Below are 20,265 nucleotides of genomic sequence, written 5' to 3' on the forward strand. Positions count from 1 at the left end.
TTAAATATTGCCAGTCTACAATGAAATACTTTCAAGCACATAAAGATCACCACCTTAACCTGTGAACTACACAACTTTAACACTTATGTGTAAGTGAGAATTACTTCTGGAGCTAGTTATCAGATGTAACAAACAAAGGTTTTCTTATTTCTTCCCTTGAAGATTCTTCTAAAAAAAGAGAGCCTAAATTCAGTTTCGTGTGCACTTCATGCAAGTAAATTTTCTTCCAGACTTCTCAATGACAGATTTTCTGACGGTCCCAGCCACTTTAAAATACACGGAAGAATACAGAGTCATTCTACTGTACTTTTGAACAGTCTGATGGACTAAACAGAGGCCTAGAGAGGTTTATTTAGCACTAACCAGATTTATTATTTATAGTGTGATAAAGCAGATTGAAGAATTAGAGATGCACAACTGAAAACTTCTCAAGCATTTTATTTCATAACCTCGTGTATAAAACATCAACATACAAAAAAAAAAAAAAGAAACCAAAACCAGAAGTGAAATAAAGCAAGATCTCTTAATACTTTTTTTTTTTTCCAGAAAGCTTTACCTAACGGCTCAGAAGCAGTAAACATTCAGCCTATTTAAAAACGGGATTGAAAATCTTCATACTTGCAGTCTGCGGAATTATGAATCAAACGGACCGGGTTTTGATGCCTTCTTAAAAATGGTTTAGTTGCTGTAAGCAGTGGTGTTTGCAGGGTTTGTTTTTGATTGGGTTTTTTTGTTTGGGTTTTTTTTTTTTTTTGGATACCTAGTTCACTTTCAAGATCGCAGTCAGTCTTGATTAGTTATCTTCAGTGAAGCGAATATGTTTACTTGTTTGTTGAGTCTTTTCAAGTCTCATTCTTTCAGCTTTAGCGATCAACTGCGAACAGGAAAAATATTGTAGAAAAGATTAGAGGAAAAATAAATTGTTATGATTTTTATCTCACAGTCATGAATATATTATTCAGTAATTTACCAAACTTCATAAGAAAAAGCTAATCTTTGAACAGCTGAGCTAACTTGTACATCTGACCAAAAAAAGTTAAAGCAGCTTTGACGTTTATTTCAGTACTGCCTCAGAGCCATCAAAAGCAGTAAGGCATCTCTTCAACCTCTGGAGAGTGCAGCATCCTTCATTCCACTCCTCCTTTGTCCCAACATGGTTGGAGAGAACAAAATTACAACTTCATCTCATACAGTAAGTTAAAAAAACCCTACCCTGTTAGTCGATTCATGCTGTTACTGATGTAAAAAAACAAGGTCAGACCATTAAAAAAATGCCTTAGGAATATTCTACACTCAGCAAAGAAAAAACCCACTGAAATCCAGATGGGGGCCATCCTTCAGGCTGGGAAAACAGCACAATACATATCACAGCCCTGCTGAAAATTCATCTCAAGAAGTAACAGTACAGTTTGGAGGAACACCGATGTTAGGAATGCCTAACTCAAAATCCCATCTGACCAGGGATTTGTTTTCAATTGCGTTTTAGGGAGATTGCCTAAATTACTGGGGTACCTGACTAGCTGCTCCCAGCACAGGGGTACAACAAATGCTCCTGCGGAACATAAATAACGTGATAATTTTCAGTTTCTGTGTACTGTGTCTTCAGGCAGAAAAAAAAAACACGTTAAAAGCATACTTGTTTTTAAAGCATCCATACTAGAACATTCACAGCTTTAACCACAGTACTGCAACAAAGTCATACTAATACCCAAAAGCTTTATTACTGTGACACCCCATTAAGATTCTTTAGCTGTAAACAAGAGCTCATGCGGTAACTGTCACATGGATAAGATGAAAAAAAAATACGAAAACAAAATGCAAGGAACAAGTCAGGCTGCCTAATCTGAATAAAAAGTGAGAAAGCAGGAAACTCCTGTGAATCTAGGCACACAGAATCACAGACTGGTTTAGGTTGGAAGAGACCTTGAAGATCATCAAGTTCCAACCCCTCTGCCATAGGCAGGGACATCTCCCACTAGAAAACAATCTGTAACACTCCAGCATAAATCCACATTAACTTATCTGATGGAGACTACTAAAACATATTTGCTGCTGCTGAGGTAAAGGGACACTTGCTCACCAGACAGCCCAGTAAAGAGTTTGGTAGATTTCAAGTTTCACAATCAAATTATTTATTTTTTACCCATATGACTGCAGTCACAGCTATGTCCTGCTGACACTGCATCTTGTACGCAGCCTGGAAGTGCAAGGTATGCCACTGCGCTGAGTTTGGCTGATGCTGCATGCAAGCATTGTTTGCTGTGCTGCAGTATAATTAAATTTTTTACTGATACGTCCCCGTGTGCCTCGCAGCTTTTAACTTGACTGAAAACCTTAACGGGTTCTCAACAGCATCAGACAATAAGTTGTGGTAGATGACTTTCTCAATCATCCTCCAGAAATAAAATTGATCTAAAGATGTAACTAACAGTTACTTCTACTCTCAGGTATCTGATAAATGTATTAAGAGTTAAACTTCAGAAAGAAGCGAGGAGTATAGCGGCTTATTCATTCAACATGCGGGATGAAGAATCACAAACACTGGAAGGAAAGCTTTAAAATGCGAACTGCCCAACACCATGAGTGTTTCTATACCAGCACCTCAGAGGTGGAGCCTCAAAGATTCTCATTTTCAGCTAATCAATCCAGAACCAGCACCTATTTCTATGCACACCACTCTTCATGTCTCCAAATAGGCACCCAGCCCATCCATAAATACCAACTATCACACAATGAGGGAAAGGGGCTTCTTTGTGCTCTGGAGCGGGACCTCTCCCCACCGGTGCAGAGAGGTAACTGGTCAGTCTTGCAAGGACACAGTCCTTCCCCCTCCCCCCCCCGACCCCAGGCATAATCAGAAGAGAATAGGGTGGGTTGTGACCAAGCATTTCCACTATCCTCTGCAAATTATTCCGCCCTTCCCAAATACCCAATTCTCACTTCCTCACCAAATGCCTTTCACTTCTACCACCACTCCCACCCTCTTAAACGTCTTCCTTTCCTTCTGTGTAAGGGGACATACAAGGTGTAAACTAAGTTCAGCAGCACCTCCCCCCAGAAGACAAGGGCCCAAGTGGAAAGCTTGCAGGCACTCATGCCTTTGTTTTGTGAACAGAAGACTTTCATCAGTCCAGAGAGTTTAAGGCTACAGACTGATGAATTGCTTTAGGTCTGCGTAAACCCACAGTACCCTAAAGAAACAGTTCTGGCAAGAAGGTTTTTAGTCTATATCACTAAATCACTAAGGTTGTTTTACCATGCAGTTGAACAACAGACTAAAGAGAACATGGATTTGGAAGGGGCAGCAGAGGAGAGCACAGAGGTGACAATGAACGACACGGCCTGGGGGAAGAGCCTGACACGGGACACCTTTTTAATTCCGAAGGATGTCTAGGCATTACTCACGAGTTCTGGGGAACCTTGGGATATCTAGTCTCTTTTGGACATTTAGTTTATTGTAAGAAATATGGCAGAGAAAGTAAAATCTCTACTACTTTTTTTTTTTCGGGGGGGGGGGGGGGGGGGGGATGGGGTGGTAAGTAATCATTAACCCTCACCCCAGCATGCCACAGCACCCATTGCAGGAAAGCCAAGTAAGCCCCTATTTTTTAGAGCTCAAGGAAAAGAAGAATCTCAAACTGCCTAAAGTGACACTCAAAAACATCTCTAATGTGATGCAGTCCATACAACAATATTTATGTTCATTATTACTATAAATACTCATATTGACATCACTGCAGCTATAAAGCATATATGAATGTAACTTTTAAGCCTACATTTAAACACTAACTGAAAAAAAGTATAAGATGCTGGCTTTATTATAAGTATAAGAGCTAATAAGCAAACGCTCATCTTACATGAGATCTTGTAAGGAATTTTAATAGATCTTTACAAGAAAGATACACTAATGGCATATTCAGCTGTACATGTTTAATTATGAATCACTATATTACTTTTTCCTTTCCTTTTATTGTGACCTTTAAAGAAGTCAACTTATGAGTACTTTGGAAGAATTTTCAAATAAAAGGTTAAAACTAATATTAACGAACATAGAAAGGAACTGTTCTTATTGTCAGTCTATATTCCTGGAATACAGACTGTCAAAAAGTAACGAAAGGGTTAAAAGCTATTGACTACAGCAAGGCATTCTTTACTTGATGTTTTGCTTAATAGTGTTAGCATTTAAATAGTATTCACTGAGCTTTGAAGTTAACACCTCCCAGTGTTCCAAGGTGATGGGTAACGGGGAGGAGTGGGAGTTTGCATCCTCACTGTTGCTATTGTTAGGCAGAACTAAGACAGTTTATATTTGCAAGCCTAGATGAGGTACATTACTGGCCAATTTACACCAGTTTGGTCAACAAATACCAATCTTCCAAAGATGAAGAATAGAAACTTGACAGCAGGGCATCTACAGTCCAAAGTAAAGTCAAAGGTGTCACTGGCAACTTTTGTTTAAAAAAAGTAAAAGTACGTAAAAAAAAAAAAAACCAAAACACACCAAACCTTGCAGCAATCAGTAAAATGCTCTAAAGCTGTACAGGTTTCACCTTACCTTACTGCTTGTATTAAAGAATAATGGCTAGAGCCAATGCCACTTTTATGCTTTTAAGGAAGTTAAATCAGTCCTTTGGGGCAATTCTTTATGGACACCTTTGTTTCAAAGAACTAGATTCATGTGTCTGCAGGATCTCTGAAAGAACATTTAGACTAACAAGATAACACGTTGCAAAATATGCCTTGTACAAGACAAGGTTTTGACCTGCACAATTGCTGTTTCTTTAGGTCAATGTAATATTTCTTTTCAATTACATATGGAGCAACTAGGAAATTTTTGGTATTGTGTGCATCGTTGACGTGTCTAGGAAACAAAAAATACAGTAAGTCTCCAAAGTCCACAGAAAATAATTAAGGTCGGATTATTTAAGTTTTGCAAGCGACAGCATAAAGATTCAGGTTAAAGTCAACTCAGAAATCTTATCTGCAACGTGTGTGAAGTAAACCTAGCAATAAAAAGTCTGTGAAATACCCTCTGGCTCCTCTCAGTCAGGTAAAGGATCTGACTGGTGTAATCAAGAACCCTTCATGCCTGGAAGGATCTTCTGGGGCAGGAGCGGAGACTGCAGCCTGCAAGTTCATTGCAACACTCCATCAACACTGTGGCCTGACAGGCACACCAAGGTCAAGGTTGGAGGGAAACGTCACTAAACGCGAGGCAGTTTTGGTTTGGAAGCTGCGTAGCTATGGATGCTTGCAGTGACATTCAGATTTGTCTGGATCAGGACACAGATGCACTGGTGCATGGACTCTTGACTACGCTGGGAACACACCAGCGTTCGCCACAGCACAGAAGTGTACGCTAAAAACACTCACTGAAATGTGAGAAGAGATTCATTCTGAAGAAAAACATTTTCTTGATCATACTAGTGAATTAAAACTAAAGCACTACTTTATCATGTTAGACCAAATCAAGACTACTTAACTTTTTGATGAATTCATCCAGACAGTTTTTGAAAGGAAAACCAGCTTACAAATTAACTTCATGCCTTTAGTCAGAGACTTAACTTTCTCTGAATGTCTGCATAAAGACAAGCCTTGCATTCGGCAATTGGATCGGGACAGCTACACGTTCACTGTTTTGTGGCTGTAAAGCCCTGCTGCAAAGTCAGTAGAAAGTGATTTAACTGGATTAATACAGAGCCATACGTTAAAATATCAAAACTGTACACCTTCACAGAAACAGCCCTATTTTCAACCATGGCTGTACACGAAAAAAAACTGACTTGCAGATTACCTTCTCAGTACCCCGCTTCTTTTCCCGAGGCTGGTTAAGTTTAGCTTGTCTGTCCACTAAAATCTTCTGCCAGTAACGCTGTTCATGATCACCTTGAAAAACAAATTAACATTACAGTACATGAATAAAAGTATAACACAAGTGGATGCAGTGTTTTCAGCTGTGATGAGGCAGAATCTTTTCAAAGGTAAACACATGTGAAAATGATGGGACAACAAAAACACCTACGAGGGAAAGCTAACAAGTATTTCCCCATCAGTCTTCCATTTCATAGTCAGAGGAGTCATACAGCACTGCAACATCTGACTGCCATGCACCAAGGTGAACAAAGAAAAGAAAAACTCTGTCCGAAGAAGATTAAAGCTGATACAGAGGTCTATGTTCTGTACCAGCTGGACAGGACCTGAATCAAGGTCCTATACATTTTATTAACTTTTAGGACTGGATTGCCAAGGTACCTAAGTTTTCCTGAGCAAGGAGTTTTTACAAACTTAACAAGAAGAACTGAGTAAATATGCAAACACCACTCTCTGTGTGTAATTATCCAAAGGAGCTCAGTTTTAGCTGAAGTTTCACCACAGCGCTTGGAGGCCCTTTGATTTACTGATGTACTCAACCTCTGACTAATTTTAAACAACTATCAAACAGAAAAAAAAATACTGTAGGAACAATCAAGATTATTTTGCTTAATCAAAGCCATTGTTAGAAAGAAACTCTGAGGACTTCATAGGCAGTTAGGAATACTTTAAGATGGGGGGGAAATATGAGAGGAAATAATTTTGCAGCTTTTTTCAGCAGCTGTTTTGCAGTAAGAAGCCGTTTGCCACTGTTTCCTCTAGTTTGTGCTGTAACTATCATGATAGGAATTTTGTCATGAAATATTTCGTGGTCTCATAGGAAATCTTCAGTTACAGGTACAGTTCCAAGTGATCTTGGAAAAGGTCCCTGCAAAAGTTACAGAATTAATAATTCTGAGAACCAATTTTGCATACTACTTTTTTTTTTTTTTTACCAGCCTTATTTATACATTCAATCACAGTAACATGTAAATGTTACCATAGATATTTAATATCTTGTCAGACGAAAAGCTGTAGACACCTAGTCAAAGTCAAGTTCCAAAAAGTAAAATATTACTGGGAAAGCTTTAGTGCCTGCAGTAGGCAGCATTCTTTCCTTATTCTTATTCTCTGTATTCACCTTATGCCACCAAGAAAAGCTGAAATCCTTACTGTGAGTCACTTCTGCATTCTTCAGAAGCCTTTCCATTCTCATTTCAATGAACCAGTTGGGAAAACAACAACAAAAAAGTATCTTAAGACTATGAATGGAACACTCCTACAGTGTTGTACTCACTCCCAATATTCTACACTCTTTTATATAAGGATAAAAAAACAGAGGCAAATACACACAAAGCGCACAGCTATAAAATGCCATATTTCAAGTCGTTTCTGGATCTCTGGAACACAGAACACTTTGGAGACATATCTATCTCCAAATGACATTAGCAGCATTCAGTGAGTCTCAAACTTTCATTAACTTTGCTATGAAGGTTAATGCTTCCACGATAACTCTTCCTTCTGCAATCCTAAATTGATTTTTATGAGGGTTTAAATCCCTGACTGCATGGAACTGGGCCCTATTTGGGGCTGTGCAAGAGTGTGGTAAAATATTTAAATACACAGATGAGAGAATCTCACCTGCATTGTTTTAATTGGTTTTTTTTTGTTGTTGTTGTTGTTGTTATTGTTGCATTGTTGGGTTTTTTTGTGCATTTGGGCTTTTTAGTGCATGTCTAGAATTTAAAACTTTTATGAATACAGTAACAAAGTCTGAAGGCTTCCCTCCTCCCCACTTCTTCTACCCCTCACTTCCATAAAGCGGTTTCTCTACACTGGAAGACTAGTCCAATCTAATACAAGATACGAATTTAGAACAGCAGAGTAATTTCAGAAAAAAACAACACATATTCGGATAAAGTTCCAAAGTAAACCAGTAAAAATTTTAGTGTAAATACAATTTAAAAAAGGCAGTACTGGGGCATAAATTATTCAACTTCCTGAAAAAGAGAAAGATTAATTAGAAGGCAAGTGCTAAAACCAGTCAAAATGCATCCATGCTGTTAGATTCTTGTCCTGTTATTTCACACATAAGTTCAATATTTTCAAGAAAATCTTCATTTAAAATTATTTTGCATCAGAATGTTATAGTCATAGCGCCGAAACGTGAATTAAGTTCTATAGTCCATTGCTACTAAAAGTGATGTAAATAATTATGTTCTTTTGAGATCGATTTAAGTTGATAGAGACAAGCAAAATTGTTATTTTGCTCTAAACAGTGGCAGTAAAATCCTTACTGTTTTACTGATTTCACTACAATAGCAAAATGAGAAGACTCTCAGAAAAAAAAATAAAAACCCGCAGTCTTTTCCCTGACCAAGTTATCTAAATACATCCATAAAGCTACCATGCGATTCAATCTTTTTCACAGTACTTAAGTCTTCTCCTGTACCACCATTAAAAAAAAAAAAAATTCTTACCAGTGAGAACTTCGAATTTCCAGTTGTTTTTGATCTGTATTTCTTTGTATGATTTCACAACCATTTGTGCATCCTCAGGAGTTTTAAAACGGACATGACATTCAGTGTCTCCCTCCAGCATGTCAACATAAGCAACATCAGCCAGCACTGCCAAAGCATCCTATCAAAGCATGTGAGAGAACACAGACCATAAACCAGACTTAAAAAAAAAAAAAACAAACAAACAAACAAAAAAAACCCGCAAAATAAAAAGAGTGACATTATGACCATTCAATTTGTAAGTGACTGACATTTTCAAAGAGGTCATGAAATAGAAGGCGGCAGTAACTGAACTTTTTCATTTAATCAATGAATCTCTTGTCAAATAGTTTCGAATTAATGTGTTTTCCTATGAAGGTTATATCTGAATTATGAATTATGTGCGAACAACATCCATTTCTCTCTCATGCTGCCTGCCAAGAACAATTAAAGCAGTAATTCCTGAAGATTTTTTTTTTTGTATAAGACTAATTTTACTAATGGAGCATCAGTAGTTACCCGTTTATTTCAGTACTGTATCTGTATGGACTTGTTTAAAAAAGAAAAAAATATTTGTGTACTATAACATTGATCTATGTCGGTCCAACAGAAAAATATCTAACTTCATTCTATGCATGAATTATATAAAAGCAAGCTCATTCATGGCACATTATTTGAGAACTGAGTAGTAGTAATACAACCCTTCCTATCTTTATGGAGTGACCTCTGCCTGAAAATTCTCACTAACAGCTGAAGGAAGAAGAGTCACACATGCTCTTTCAGATGAAGTACTCACTTGTAATACCTGCTGTTAGGGAAATTAGCTAAGACCACACATTCCTAGCCAATTTTGTTCACAGCAGGCAGCTCAAGTAAAATGCTTCTATTCAAGAATTACACACTACTTTTAACCCTCCGCTACCGAGGACAGCCTTAAAACAAAGCTTAAGTGCCAATACCCTTGAGATCACTTGAGAGCAAACCAAAGCTACTTTCCAATCTTAATTCTGGTATCCCAAAGTCACGCTTACATGGAAAACTACAACAAACAGTTTACTGGAGATGACAAATGTTATGATCTGAGAAGAACCTTAATAACAAAATATCCAAGTAGTGAAGTAAAAAATTAAATCGTCAAAACAATATTAAAACTACTCTGCAAAGACCTTTCCAGCGAGTGGAACCAATTAAGCCTGACAAAATCAGAAATACAGATCAACTCTAAGTTTTTTAAGGAAAAAAACCCTAATTGCATTGCTTTGTGGCAGTGTTTGCTGTAGCTACAAGAGCCCAGCAACACAGGCAAAGCAAGGTTTTGTCAAAGATTAATGCATTTCATAAAAGCAATTAGTATGGCCTGAAAAATCCAGTGAAGCATCCAGTACAGTTTGCAACTGCCACTGCTGATCCAAAAAAGAGCTAAAAGAGCTGGTGCACCCTAAAGATTGTTTCTTGCAACTCCAGTTGGATTCTGCAATTACATCTCTCTCTAAAAACCCTGCCTTATTTGTTTGCTATCATTTCGTGAAATATTTTGTCTATGTACTACCTACGGGAAATAAAGACATGACTATCAATGGCAAAGGCCACCCCAATCTTATTTTGTCCCCCTTTACTTTCATAAAGCATTAGTTTTCACTGCAACTAAACCAAAAGCATAACTGGAAATACCAAACTAAGTTTCTTTTCAGCTATTGTGGGAGCAGTCGTCTTACCTCCTGACCCCAATATGTTAAGTTGTGACACAAAATTAACACAGTAAGGTGTATACTGCAGCCAAAGGGGCCCTCAAACGTTCCAGTGTCAACTGCTCCATCCTCTCAGTGTCTCCAGCACTCAGACAACTGCCTACAAATATACCCAGACCGATAAGACTGATTAAGTCAAAACCCTATCATCAGTTTGTTTTCAGCGAGAGAGACGTCTCTCATCTTGCTTAGATTTATGCACACGCTAAACTTCAAACACTTGCAAGCAGCCAGTGACTCCAAACGGACTACTCAGCTACAAATGCAGGTAGTTTGATAAGTCATCTCAGAACTCACATTTTGAACTATTTCTCTCATTGTCCTAAGTGGTCTGAATATTTATTCCAACGTGAGTTAAAGTTGTTGAAATTCTTTCTAGTTGTTATTGATCCAAAAGTGCAATTCGTGAAAGAAAGTGTCCTGTGTCACATTTATGGAAAATTCAGTATCTTGAAAAAGCCCGTTATTTCCTTTGGGAAACTTTTAATATTTCCACTTCACAGGATGCAGCTTTAAACTGCTATTTTCCTTAGAAGAAAATATTCTCCTTAATATGTATAACTTTATGATAACTTAAATTTTGTTTCACATCATGATATTAAACACTGTTTTTTATTAAATTAAGAAAAAAAAGAGCACTTGCGATGGGGGGGTGTAAAAAAAAAAAAGGGGGGGTGTGAATGAATTACTGAACAAGATCTACTGTGGTGACGCTCACCAAACTGGAGTTTCTATAAATGGGAATTTCTTACTGGAAAAAAAGTCAATTGTTTTCTCATGCAGAGCACATTTTCTTGCCCACAAATTCCTGTGAATTGTAAAACCCCCCAATATAGTCTTACAGATTTCTTGATCTGATTTGTGCCAGAACAACCGGCACAATGACAAATACAAAACACTGCACCCACTTTGTCTTCAACTTCTCCTTTTAAACTGGAAAGAGCTGCTCATCCTCTACAGCATTATTTATTTTTGTCATTATTTTCATTATAAACTTGACATTGCTCGAAGTGCTCTAAAGGCTGATTTTTCCTTAGAAACATCTTTTTTACCCTATTTTGCCATTGTAAAATCTGCCATTAACAGGTACTAGAGAAGAACACAGAGAAGTACACAGCTACTGGCCAAACAAATATAAAAAGAAATCTGTAAGACTTGTTTAAATGGTATTCCATATTCAAACATTTGGGGGGGACTGTAAGAGGAAAGGCTAACAGCTACCCTGAGGTTACAAAGGCATTACCTTGATCTGCTTCCTGCCCGGCAGGGGCTCAGTGCTAATGATCTTCACAATTACTCCACTCACGAACTGGGGCCCCATTGTGTTAGCCTTGGCAGGAGGGGCAGAATCTTCACTGGTGGCTGGTCAATTTGAAAAGAGGAGAGGAGGGGGAAGAAAAAATTTTACATTTATTAGTTTGACAAACTAAAGACGTTATGAAAGCACATAAGAAACATCACGTACACAAGAAATGAAACAAGGGGCATTAAATGCTGCTACTGCTGTCTGTTTTTTTGTTGTTGTTGTTGGTTTTTTGTGTTTGTTTTTTGGTGGTTTTTTTTTTTTTTTTTTTTTTTTAAATCTAGAATCAAGGCTGTTCACAAGGTAAAGTCAATGCGACTAAAAACAAAAAGTGAAACAGAAAATAGGTCCAAGAGAAGAGTCTTAAGGAAGTTTTTACAGCCTACATGGCCTTCTCCTAAGAATATTGTATATTCTACTAAGTACAGGTAATAGTTAACCCCTCAGTTCTACAGTGATCAAAAATAAGCAGACAGACATTGAAATGTCAGTATTGAAGTTAGTGAAGTACAGAGTACCCAGAGCAAAAAAGAGCAATTCTTTCTCTGAAAAATGTAGAAATTTAGCTAAGAGGACACACTTACAAAGCTACCTTTAACCATAAAGCTGATAAAAGCAAATTTTTTGAATGCCTTTGAGAAATTGCTTTCAACTTGCTGCAGGTATAGTTAAACCTAAGCATATCAGGCCCAAGTTACATTATCAAAAAAGCTGATTCTTGATTTACCTCTCTGAGGCTTTTATAATGACAATAACCTAAAGAGACGCTTAAACTTAAGAGGTGCTATTGGAATATGCTGGAATTACTTGTTTAGTCTTTGCTTATGAAATTTCTTAGTCCCAAGTCTACCTAATTGAGGGGGGTTTGCTTTTAATGATATTTGAAATTCAGAAAGCTCCAGCACTAAAGAAAAAAAAAAGCCATTTGGCAGCGTTTCTGGAGGACCAGTGTCTTAAGTGGACCAGAATCATGAAGAAAACAAGAAAGATGACATTACAAACAGGATTACATTTGTGATTTTCAGACTGAGGCTTCTTCTGTGCATAATTCTCAGTTTCCATCTCTCCCACAGGCTCAGGTTTGATTTGAGACATTGTTTTCTTTAAGGAGGCCATACTAGCTTTTTGAAGGGCCAAATATTCTTGCTTCAAATCCATCCATTCGGTCCTATAAGCAGCAACACAGGCATAGGATGTCAGTTGTAAACAAAAAAGTAATGCTCGGAAACTCAATGATAACTTAAGACAAAACAGTATACAAATAGCTTAAGCTGAACTTGGTGAGCAGTGCAGACCATTCTCACCAGGAGAGATCCCCCTGCACTTAGGTCAAATTAAGCCTTGTCAATACCTGCTTTTTTTTTTTTTTTTGCTTTAGATTTTAATATTCCAGGCAAGTTCTAACAAGATCAACCTATCAGTCAAATAGAATGACTCCCAAATCTGTTTTACTTATTTAGAAAGCATATAGAACAGCTTGGTAAGCTGTGTTTTCTACCGGAACTACACAGAGCAGAGGCACTAAATTCAGAGTTAATTCAGAGACAGTGAACTCGGAATTCACTGAATTAGTTCAGTGAACCCGCTCCTGTGTTACTATGTTAAGAATCAGTCATTTATTTTCTAGAAAAATCATTGATGGAAAATCAACAACTGGTTAAACTCACCAAAAACCTACTGAGATAAGAACATTCCTTACTATTCAAATGCATTTTGGTTAAAAAATACCACCACATGGAAGCAATTTATATATTTACATACATTTAACATGGAGATGTTTCTGCAAACAGCTAGAGCTTTGCTCCACAGAAACACAATGCCTATAGTGCCACTGTGAGAACGACTCATTGTTACCCTAATCTGTGCTATCAAACAAGCTGATAGAGGATTTTTAAAGAGGAGGATATCTTGTGGTAATGGTTTTAGCTGTTAACATTGACAACTGTATACTTCAAAAAAGCATCCAGACTCACCCAGGATCATACATTCTCAACAGAGCAAAGACATTAAAATAACAAAAGACCCACGTAATGATTCTTAGAGATAAAAAGGCAACACCATTCCACAGCAAGGTATGGTATAAATACAAGCTCAAGGAGGTACTTGTTAACTTGACTCGACAGAAGACAAGACCATGGGGATGGAGTCAGGTAAGTATTTGCAATGCTTATGCTCTTTTTAAAACTTTACCCCCCCTCCTTTGCTACAGCTAACTCAAATTTTAAACTCTTTCTCTGTACATGCTGCAGCAGTCTCAAGAGTCTTGGTGGAAGACGACCAGCATCGTTTATAACTTCCGTTTTTTGTGGACCCCTTTTACTTTAACATGGAGGTGCTTTCTGTGATTTAAAAAAAGTAAGTGCTTCCATGTTTTAGTAGAGGTGAATCCTGATCGCAATACTGAAAGATCATCCAGGACTTTTCTTGTCTACACTTTGGTCACAAGATTTTTAGATCCGGGATTTAAAAAAAAAGGAAGAATTTCGGCTGTAAGCAGATGGAAGGCATGTTTTGATCTGAAAGCATCGAGTGTTACTGAACAAGACAGTTTTTTGGGGGGCCTGTATGTTAAATAATTTGAATCAATTTTTGATTTTTAAAAGGACTCCCTTTGCTTTAACATGGAGGTACCTGCTGCCTAAAAAAGTAAGTGCTTCCATGTTTCAGTGGCGGTGGATCCTTTCAGTGGCGGTGGATTACTTTTCTTAAATGTGTTTCTAAAGTTGCTAAAGTTTAAAGAAGCTTACTTGCAGTAATAGCGTGCATGTTTTCTTATTGTTGTATTATGAGAAGTCTGTATACACCTTGCTTTTCTGATTGTTTTTTATTGTGTTTTAAGGACCCCCACAACTTAAATGTGGATGTACTTGCTTTGTTCCTGAACAGTAAGTGCTTCCATGTTTTAGTGATGGTGAATCCTTTTTTTCTCAACTGAAAATACTTCCCTCCTAGGAAATATATTATATTTGCAATGCACGTGTGGCCTCCGTGTTAAAACTGCACCACGGTATAATACCACAAGATGGCAAGGACCCCCGCTACTTTAACATGGAGGTACTTGCTGGATGCCTAAAAAGTAAGTGCTTCCATGTTTTAGTTGTGGTGACTCCTAAGAACCCAAAAGTAAAAGGCAAGAATATTTTTTGATAAACTAACTCAACTACTGAGGAACCACTGGCGATTTGCAATTACTGTTACATCAAACTATTATAGGCATATCTCTCCACAGCAGTAATTTGGTCGGACTTGAAAACTCTGGTATTTGAACCTTTTCAGCTACAGGCTAATACTGTTGCTAATATGCAACTCTGTTGTATAAAAATTGGAATTGCACTTTAGCAATGGTGATGGACTGTCAGACGTACAAAGATTTTTTTTAAAAGTTAAATTAAAATATTCCTAAGGTTGGAATCACTGAAGTCATTGTGCATGAGCCCATTAAGAAATGATCTATAATAACAAAATAAAGTATGCAAAACTTGTGACTTTGAAAACAGTTTCCTGTAACTGATGAAATTCATACAACTGCATACTCCAGGAAATATTAAACACTTTAAAATGGGGTACCACATACTTCCTAATTCCTAAGGTTTGCAACGCTAAGGTTGGCTAGTAAAAAAAACACCTCGCTACTGCGTTTTGCAATTAAAAATACACAAAATAAACTAAATGCAAAGTTGTACTGCCAAGAGACTCAGTGCAGACTGAGACATATTACAATCCTTTGTGAACAAACGAGGCTGAGCCCACCCGGCCTGCGCCTAGTCCTGGACTTGTGGTGGTGGATAAATCAAATGGAACAAGCTGGGATTGTTAGCCTTGGTCTCACTCAGGAGCAGTAGAGGAAAAAAACTTAATCATAACAAAGTTTTCTAATGTAGGCACCCCTTTAAGGGGACAGGTCTACACAGGCAAAAGAATTATTCCACATCAGTATCCAGTACTGCTGAGAAAAAAAAATCAGCTTACTGAAACCAGGGAAAATGCTACAAAAAAAACAATGAAGCAACTACACAACTTCACATAAATCAGTTTTCATAACCTACTTGGAAAGTACTCTGAGAGGAATGACTTCTTCACCCATTTTGTGTCTTTCTTTGTGTTTTTTCTTATGTTTCCTTTTAGATTTTGAAAGCGATGTGTCTTTTTTATCTTTGTCTTCTTCGACAGATATGTCTACATGAAAAAGAAAAGTGTTTAGTTCTAGTATGACACATACTTAAAGATACAGCATTATATAATGCCTGAATTAATACTCCCATAACATGACATAAATTAATAAAGTGGTTCTTTGATTCACATATGAGTGCAACTCACAAAAATCAGGTGCTACTACCTATTTCTAGTCTCCTTTCTCAACTACCTGAGTTTAGCCTCTAATCACAAAGTCTTGTCAACCCACATGTGATTTCAATACACCTTATAATCCCATCTATTGCTTTTATTATCTCATGTAAGAAACCGGGATCAGCAGCTTTCTTTTGTCTTTTAATCTTACATAGATTCTTCTACTGTCACCATTTGCTTAGGCTGACTGTTTTAATCCATACTTCAGTGAAGCTCTATTGATAAACTTCTTTGTGAACTATTTTTACTTCTGATGACATTTACCTGGTTCAGTGTTGAAAGTTCTTTCTTTCCTCATAATAACTCATTACCAGGTTTAAACTTAACTGCAGGGAACACCACATACTCCTAAACTGACCTTGTTATGCCTCCACCGTATCAACCATTTTTCACCTACTGACCCAAGCAGAACCACCTTTTACCAGTCAAATTTTCAGTGTCTGAATCTTTCACCAGCACTTGGAGGTTTACTTAATAATCATTAATCCAATTAACAAATGTATCAGCCTCCAAAAGCCAGTTCACTAATGCATTCGTATTGCACAGATGACACTTGTTACATTTCTTGTTGCTTTCCAAACTTATGTTCTTTGCAACCCTCCTTTCTACACTTGTTTGTTACCCTCCAGCATATCAAGATTCCTGTACACTTCTTAGGCCACTACAAATTTCAACTGCAAAGAACATAGTTTCTTTAATTGATCCTTATCTAGATTTTTCTCTCAGCGCTAAGCCCACTGACTATAATCTGTAAGAGATACATCTGCCATTTGATTTCATTCACGCATATAAATAAAGTACTAAAAAGACATGCAAACTTTACCATTAGACTCCTTTGGAGCTTCTGTTGTTTCCTCTTTCACAGGATGAACTTCATCCTTTTGAACAGTTTTCTTGACCTTGGGCGTTGATGTCTCACCATCTCCAGAGCTGGTTCTTTTTCTCTTCCCTGGCCTGCTTTCCCAAGGTACCTCTGAGCTTTCCGTTTTGTCCCATTTTCTCTTCTCTCTCCTCGATGGCTGCCTGTGAGTCTCAATTCCTTCCATTTCTGAACACTCAGATGAAGTCCTATGTCTTTTCGACTTGGGTACTTGCTCTGTTGTAGCGTTCGTGTTTGATTCCTTTGTCTCTACAGCTGCCTGTACATTGCTCTCTTTCTTGATTTTGGATTTCTTTTTTTTCTTCTTTTTTTTCTCTTCTGTATTAAAAATATAATATTTAATCTAATCTAGTTTTTAATCATTGGCAGTTTTAACTGAGCTAAGTAAACAATCATGATACCACATGTCATGATAACTTGTGATATTAAATGAAATGCCATCGATAACTACAGGAGAGATGCAATACATTGTCCCAAAGTTCTTCCTAGGCATTTTAAGCAGAGGAGAAAAAACACACAGATAAGAGTCTTGGTTTCAATGTGAGAAAGAACTCTGGGTCATAAGGGCAGTTTGACTATAGGATTCCTGAAGTACTTACTCTCAAATTAAAAAGAAAGGAGCTAGACTGCTTTGCTTCTCCTGAACAAATGCACATTTTGTTATGTCATCCCTTACTTGTCTTTGAGAAGAGATACCTTCCTCCTTCCAGGCCAAACAACAAAGACAAGACAATAAAAAAAGGCCGACGATTTGTATGCCGAGAATAAAAGGAGATACTCAGCCCAATTAATCTATCACACTATGTAATGAACAACTATTTGTCTACTAAATTAAAGAACGTTACTTCACCACTCTGAAAAAAATCATTTTACTTTCAATACTGTCTACTTGCTGCAAAGCTGTCAAAGGCAGGATGCAGTATGAAGCAGTAGAGAGTATCTAAAGTGGGTTTAAAGAATGGTTTAAAAAGTATGGGGTTTTTTTTTAGTTCTAATAGATACTGGCGTAACAAAGAATTGGTGATAATAGTGAGGAATAATATACGATTCATCGTTAATCTTATGAAAAAAATGGGAACATGTCTGAAGTCTGGGAAATTGTGTATCATCAGAAACCAGAAAAAAATGTTTCAGCGATCAAAGCTGCAACGTAATCCTGTGATGCTGCTGTGTAAGTTAGAGTAAAAAGTATTTATTGGGAACACGGTCAGGTGAATTCAGGATTCTTTTCTCAGCAATATGCTCCATTTTCTTTTACAAGTAATTATGCATCATGCAAGTGGAATTCTAAACACACTGTAAAAAGCGCATTCTGCTATAGACTTCTCAAATAGCAAGAAATAGGAAGACAGACAAAACCCCACTGTTTTCATAGTTATCTCGCAGAACGTTTCAGCAGAGAGAAGAATACCGCAAGGTTTGTTCTGCAATATGTCAGATGATCACAAGCTCATCTGTGCGGCGCTAATGTTTAAGTAGACTTGTCTCACGTCTGTATCTTTCCCTTCAACACTAAATATTTTCAAAAGAATCTGTATCAAATTTTGTCTTTTGCAAATGCTAAATGCTCAGATAATCATTTACTGTATGATCTGAAAGCTGCTCTGCCAGCCTAACAATGACTAATGGTGGTAGCTGGCAAGGGAGGAAAAAAGAAATGGAGTTCATTATCAAGCAGGAAAACAAAAAGGCAGAAGTTTATATATTTTAGTTTTACACTTTCATTCTTAACCCTACATTGGCCAAACAGCAACATGCATTTTAATTTTTATAAAGTTTTTAAGAAACATGAGATTAGACTGCAGTAACACAGCAGTTCAAAATCCTCTCTTCAGAAGTTAAGGCACAAAACAGTTTGTTTCTTGATCCTGTTAACTTAATAGCACTTACCTACTACACTGCTGTTACTTGTATTCAGTGCAGGAACAGGCTTATTCTTTACTGTTTTGGGGAAAATCCCAGGTTTCCGTGGTGCTTCTTCTGGTGGATTATTCAAAAACTTAAAAAAAAAAAAAATTACAATCTACAAGCCATTACTGAAAAAAATTATAATAATTTTCTTTTGTAAAGAATCTCCATCCCAGTTAACACCAGCAATCCTGGTGTTAATAATATTAATTATTAATTAATTAGTAATATTAATTCAAGAAAGACATAGCCCCTCATGACTCTGGAAATACACATTGTTCTTTCAGCTCTTTCAGTGGTGTGAGTTTTGCGGGTTTGTTGTTGGGGTTTGCTTTTTAAGTGCAGAGCTTGCTGGAGTTCACATTACCAGTGCGATATCTTTATGTATCTGTTACCATTATGCTATTGAAAGATAAATGCTTTTAAACTTAAAAATCACATTTAAATACAGAAAGTTAGGCATGACCATGCTTGTCTGATGAAATTTAACAGCCATTGTACTGTTATACAGAGATCTCTATTTCCGTAAAAGATGCCAGGAGGTGTGGCCAAACAAGTTATTCCAAAAAATACCCACTATGTTTCTATTAAGTCTCCAGCTTATTAACAGAATTACACTATTAAAGAATTGTGGGATTGATTGGAGGTCTGGGGGGAGGAGACAGGAACATAACTCCCACTAAAGCAAGTTCTTAAATTATGATATTTTAGGAATTGCTCTAAGATTCAGTGGGTGAACTAGCAAAGACTACACCATCCAGATCATAAAGAGACAATCATGAAGAATGTTAACAGACCAGAGGCACTGTTACTCACCTCAATAGCTTTCTCTGCTTGCTCTTTAGTTTCAAATTCAACAAAAGCAAATCCCTTTGGATCGCCACTAGTTTTATACCGGGGTATACTGACATAAACTACATTACCACACTTCCCAAACACCCGCTCAATCCAACTGTGATTGACATTTTTGGGAAGCAGCTCCTAAAAAAAAATAGAAGAAATAAATGTCATTTTCTCACTACAATATTACCATTGTATCAGATGGTTTACTATATCTTTTAATTAAAAAAGCAGTTGTCACAACAAAATATATTTGTTTGATGTGACAACATTGAGAAACTTTTTTTATTTCAGTAATTCTTCTTGTCAAGAGGTCATAGTATTCAGCCAGTAAAAACAGTGATCTGAAAACAGATCTCTAATCATTCATACACCTCTAACAAATACATTATATATTTAATTTAGATGTTTATCTTTTTCCTGTGACAGATATCAAGACTGTAACTGCAGCTGTATCTTTCGAACATGAAATATCTTTGGAAATTTAAGACCTTACAGCAAACATAATTATGCACTGTCTCAAACTATCCGCTCCAAAGCACAAGGATTTTATTATTTCTTTTTAATTGTTGGTAATCCAAGTATCACAGAAAGAATTCTTGTAGGTCAGCAACGAGTCACTATGCAAACTGATAAATTCCTGCTGGTAGCTGTCATTTTAAAGCTTAGCAGTTAGCACTTACGACCCAGTTGATGAGACACAGCAGAAACTTTTAGTCAGCTTCTTGGATAATACTACTGTTCTTTTATTTCTATAAACTCCTTATTATAGCAACACATTTTAGCAGCTTGCAGACATCACGTCTCAGTTTCTAAGTATTTCCGTTCAACATTCCAAGAGAAATCCTGTCATATCAATTTCTAAATAGACCCAACTGAACACCATTAAAA

General features: G+C 37.1%; 1 protein-coding gene across 1 annotated transcript in view; it reads right to left on the minus strand.

Annotated features, from left to right (window-relative positions):
* Positions 1 to 422: 422 nt before the first annotated feature.
* Positions 423 to 20,265, minus strand: part of LARP7 (La ribonucleoprotein 7, transcriptional regulator) — a 28,933-nt gene continuing 9,090 nt past the window's right edge. Inside the window, exons 5-13 of the mRNA XM_082482964.1 lie at positions 19,351 to 19,515; positions 18,517 to 18,625; positions 16,570 to 16,944; positions 15,446 to 15,575; positions 12,410 to 12,567; positions 11,340 to 11,458; positions 8,331 to 8,490; positions 5,795 to 5,886; positions 423 to 874 (exon numbers count right to left, since the gene is read on the minus strand). Of these exons, the coding sequence (XP_082339090.1) occupies positions 794 to 874; positions 5,795 to 5,886; positions 8,331 to 8,490; positions 11,340 to 11,458; positions 12,410 to 12,567; positions 15,446 to 15,575; positions 16,570 to 16,944; positions 18,517 to 18,625; positions 19,351 to 19,515 (1,389 nt within the window). The 3' untranslated portion in view covers positions 423 to 793. The remainder of the gene's footprint in view (positions 875 to 5,794; positions 5,887 to 8,330; positions 8,491 to 11,339; positions 11,459 to 12,409; positions 12,568 to 15,445; positions 15,576 to 16,569; positions 16,945 to 18,516; positions 18,626 to 19,350; positions 19,516 to 20,265) is intronic.

The sequence above is a fragment of the Vanellus vanellus genome (assembly GCF_965231255.1).
Source record: "Vanellus vanellus genome assembly, chromosome: 4".
Classification (NCBI taxonomy): domain Eukaryota; kingdom Metazoa; phylum Chordata; class Aves; order Charadriiformes; family Charadriidae; genus Vanellus; species Vanellus vanellus.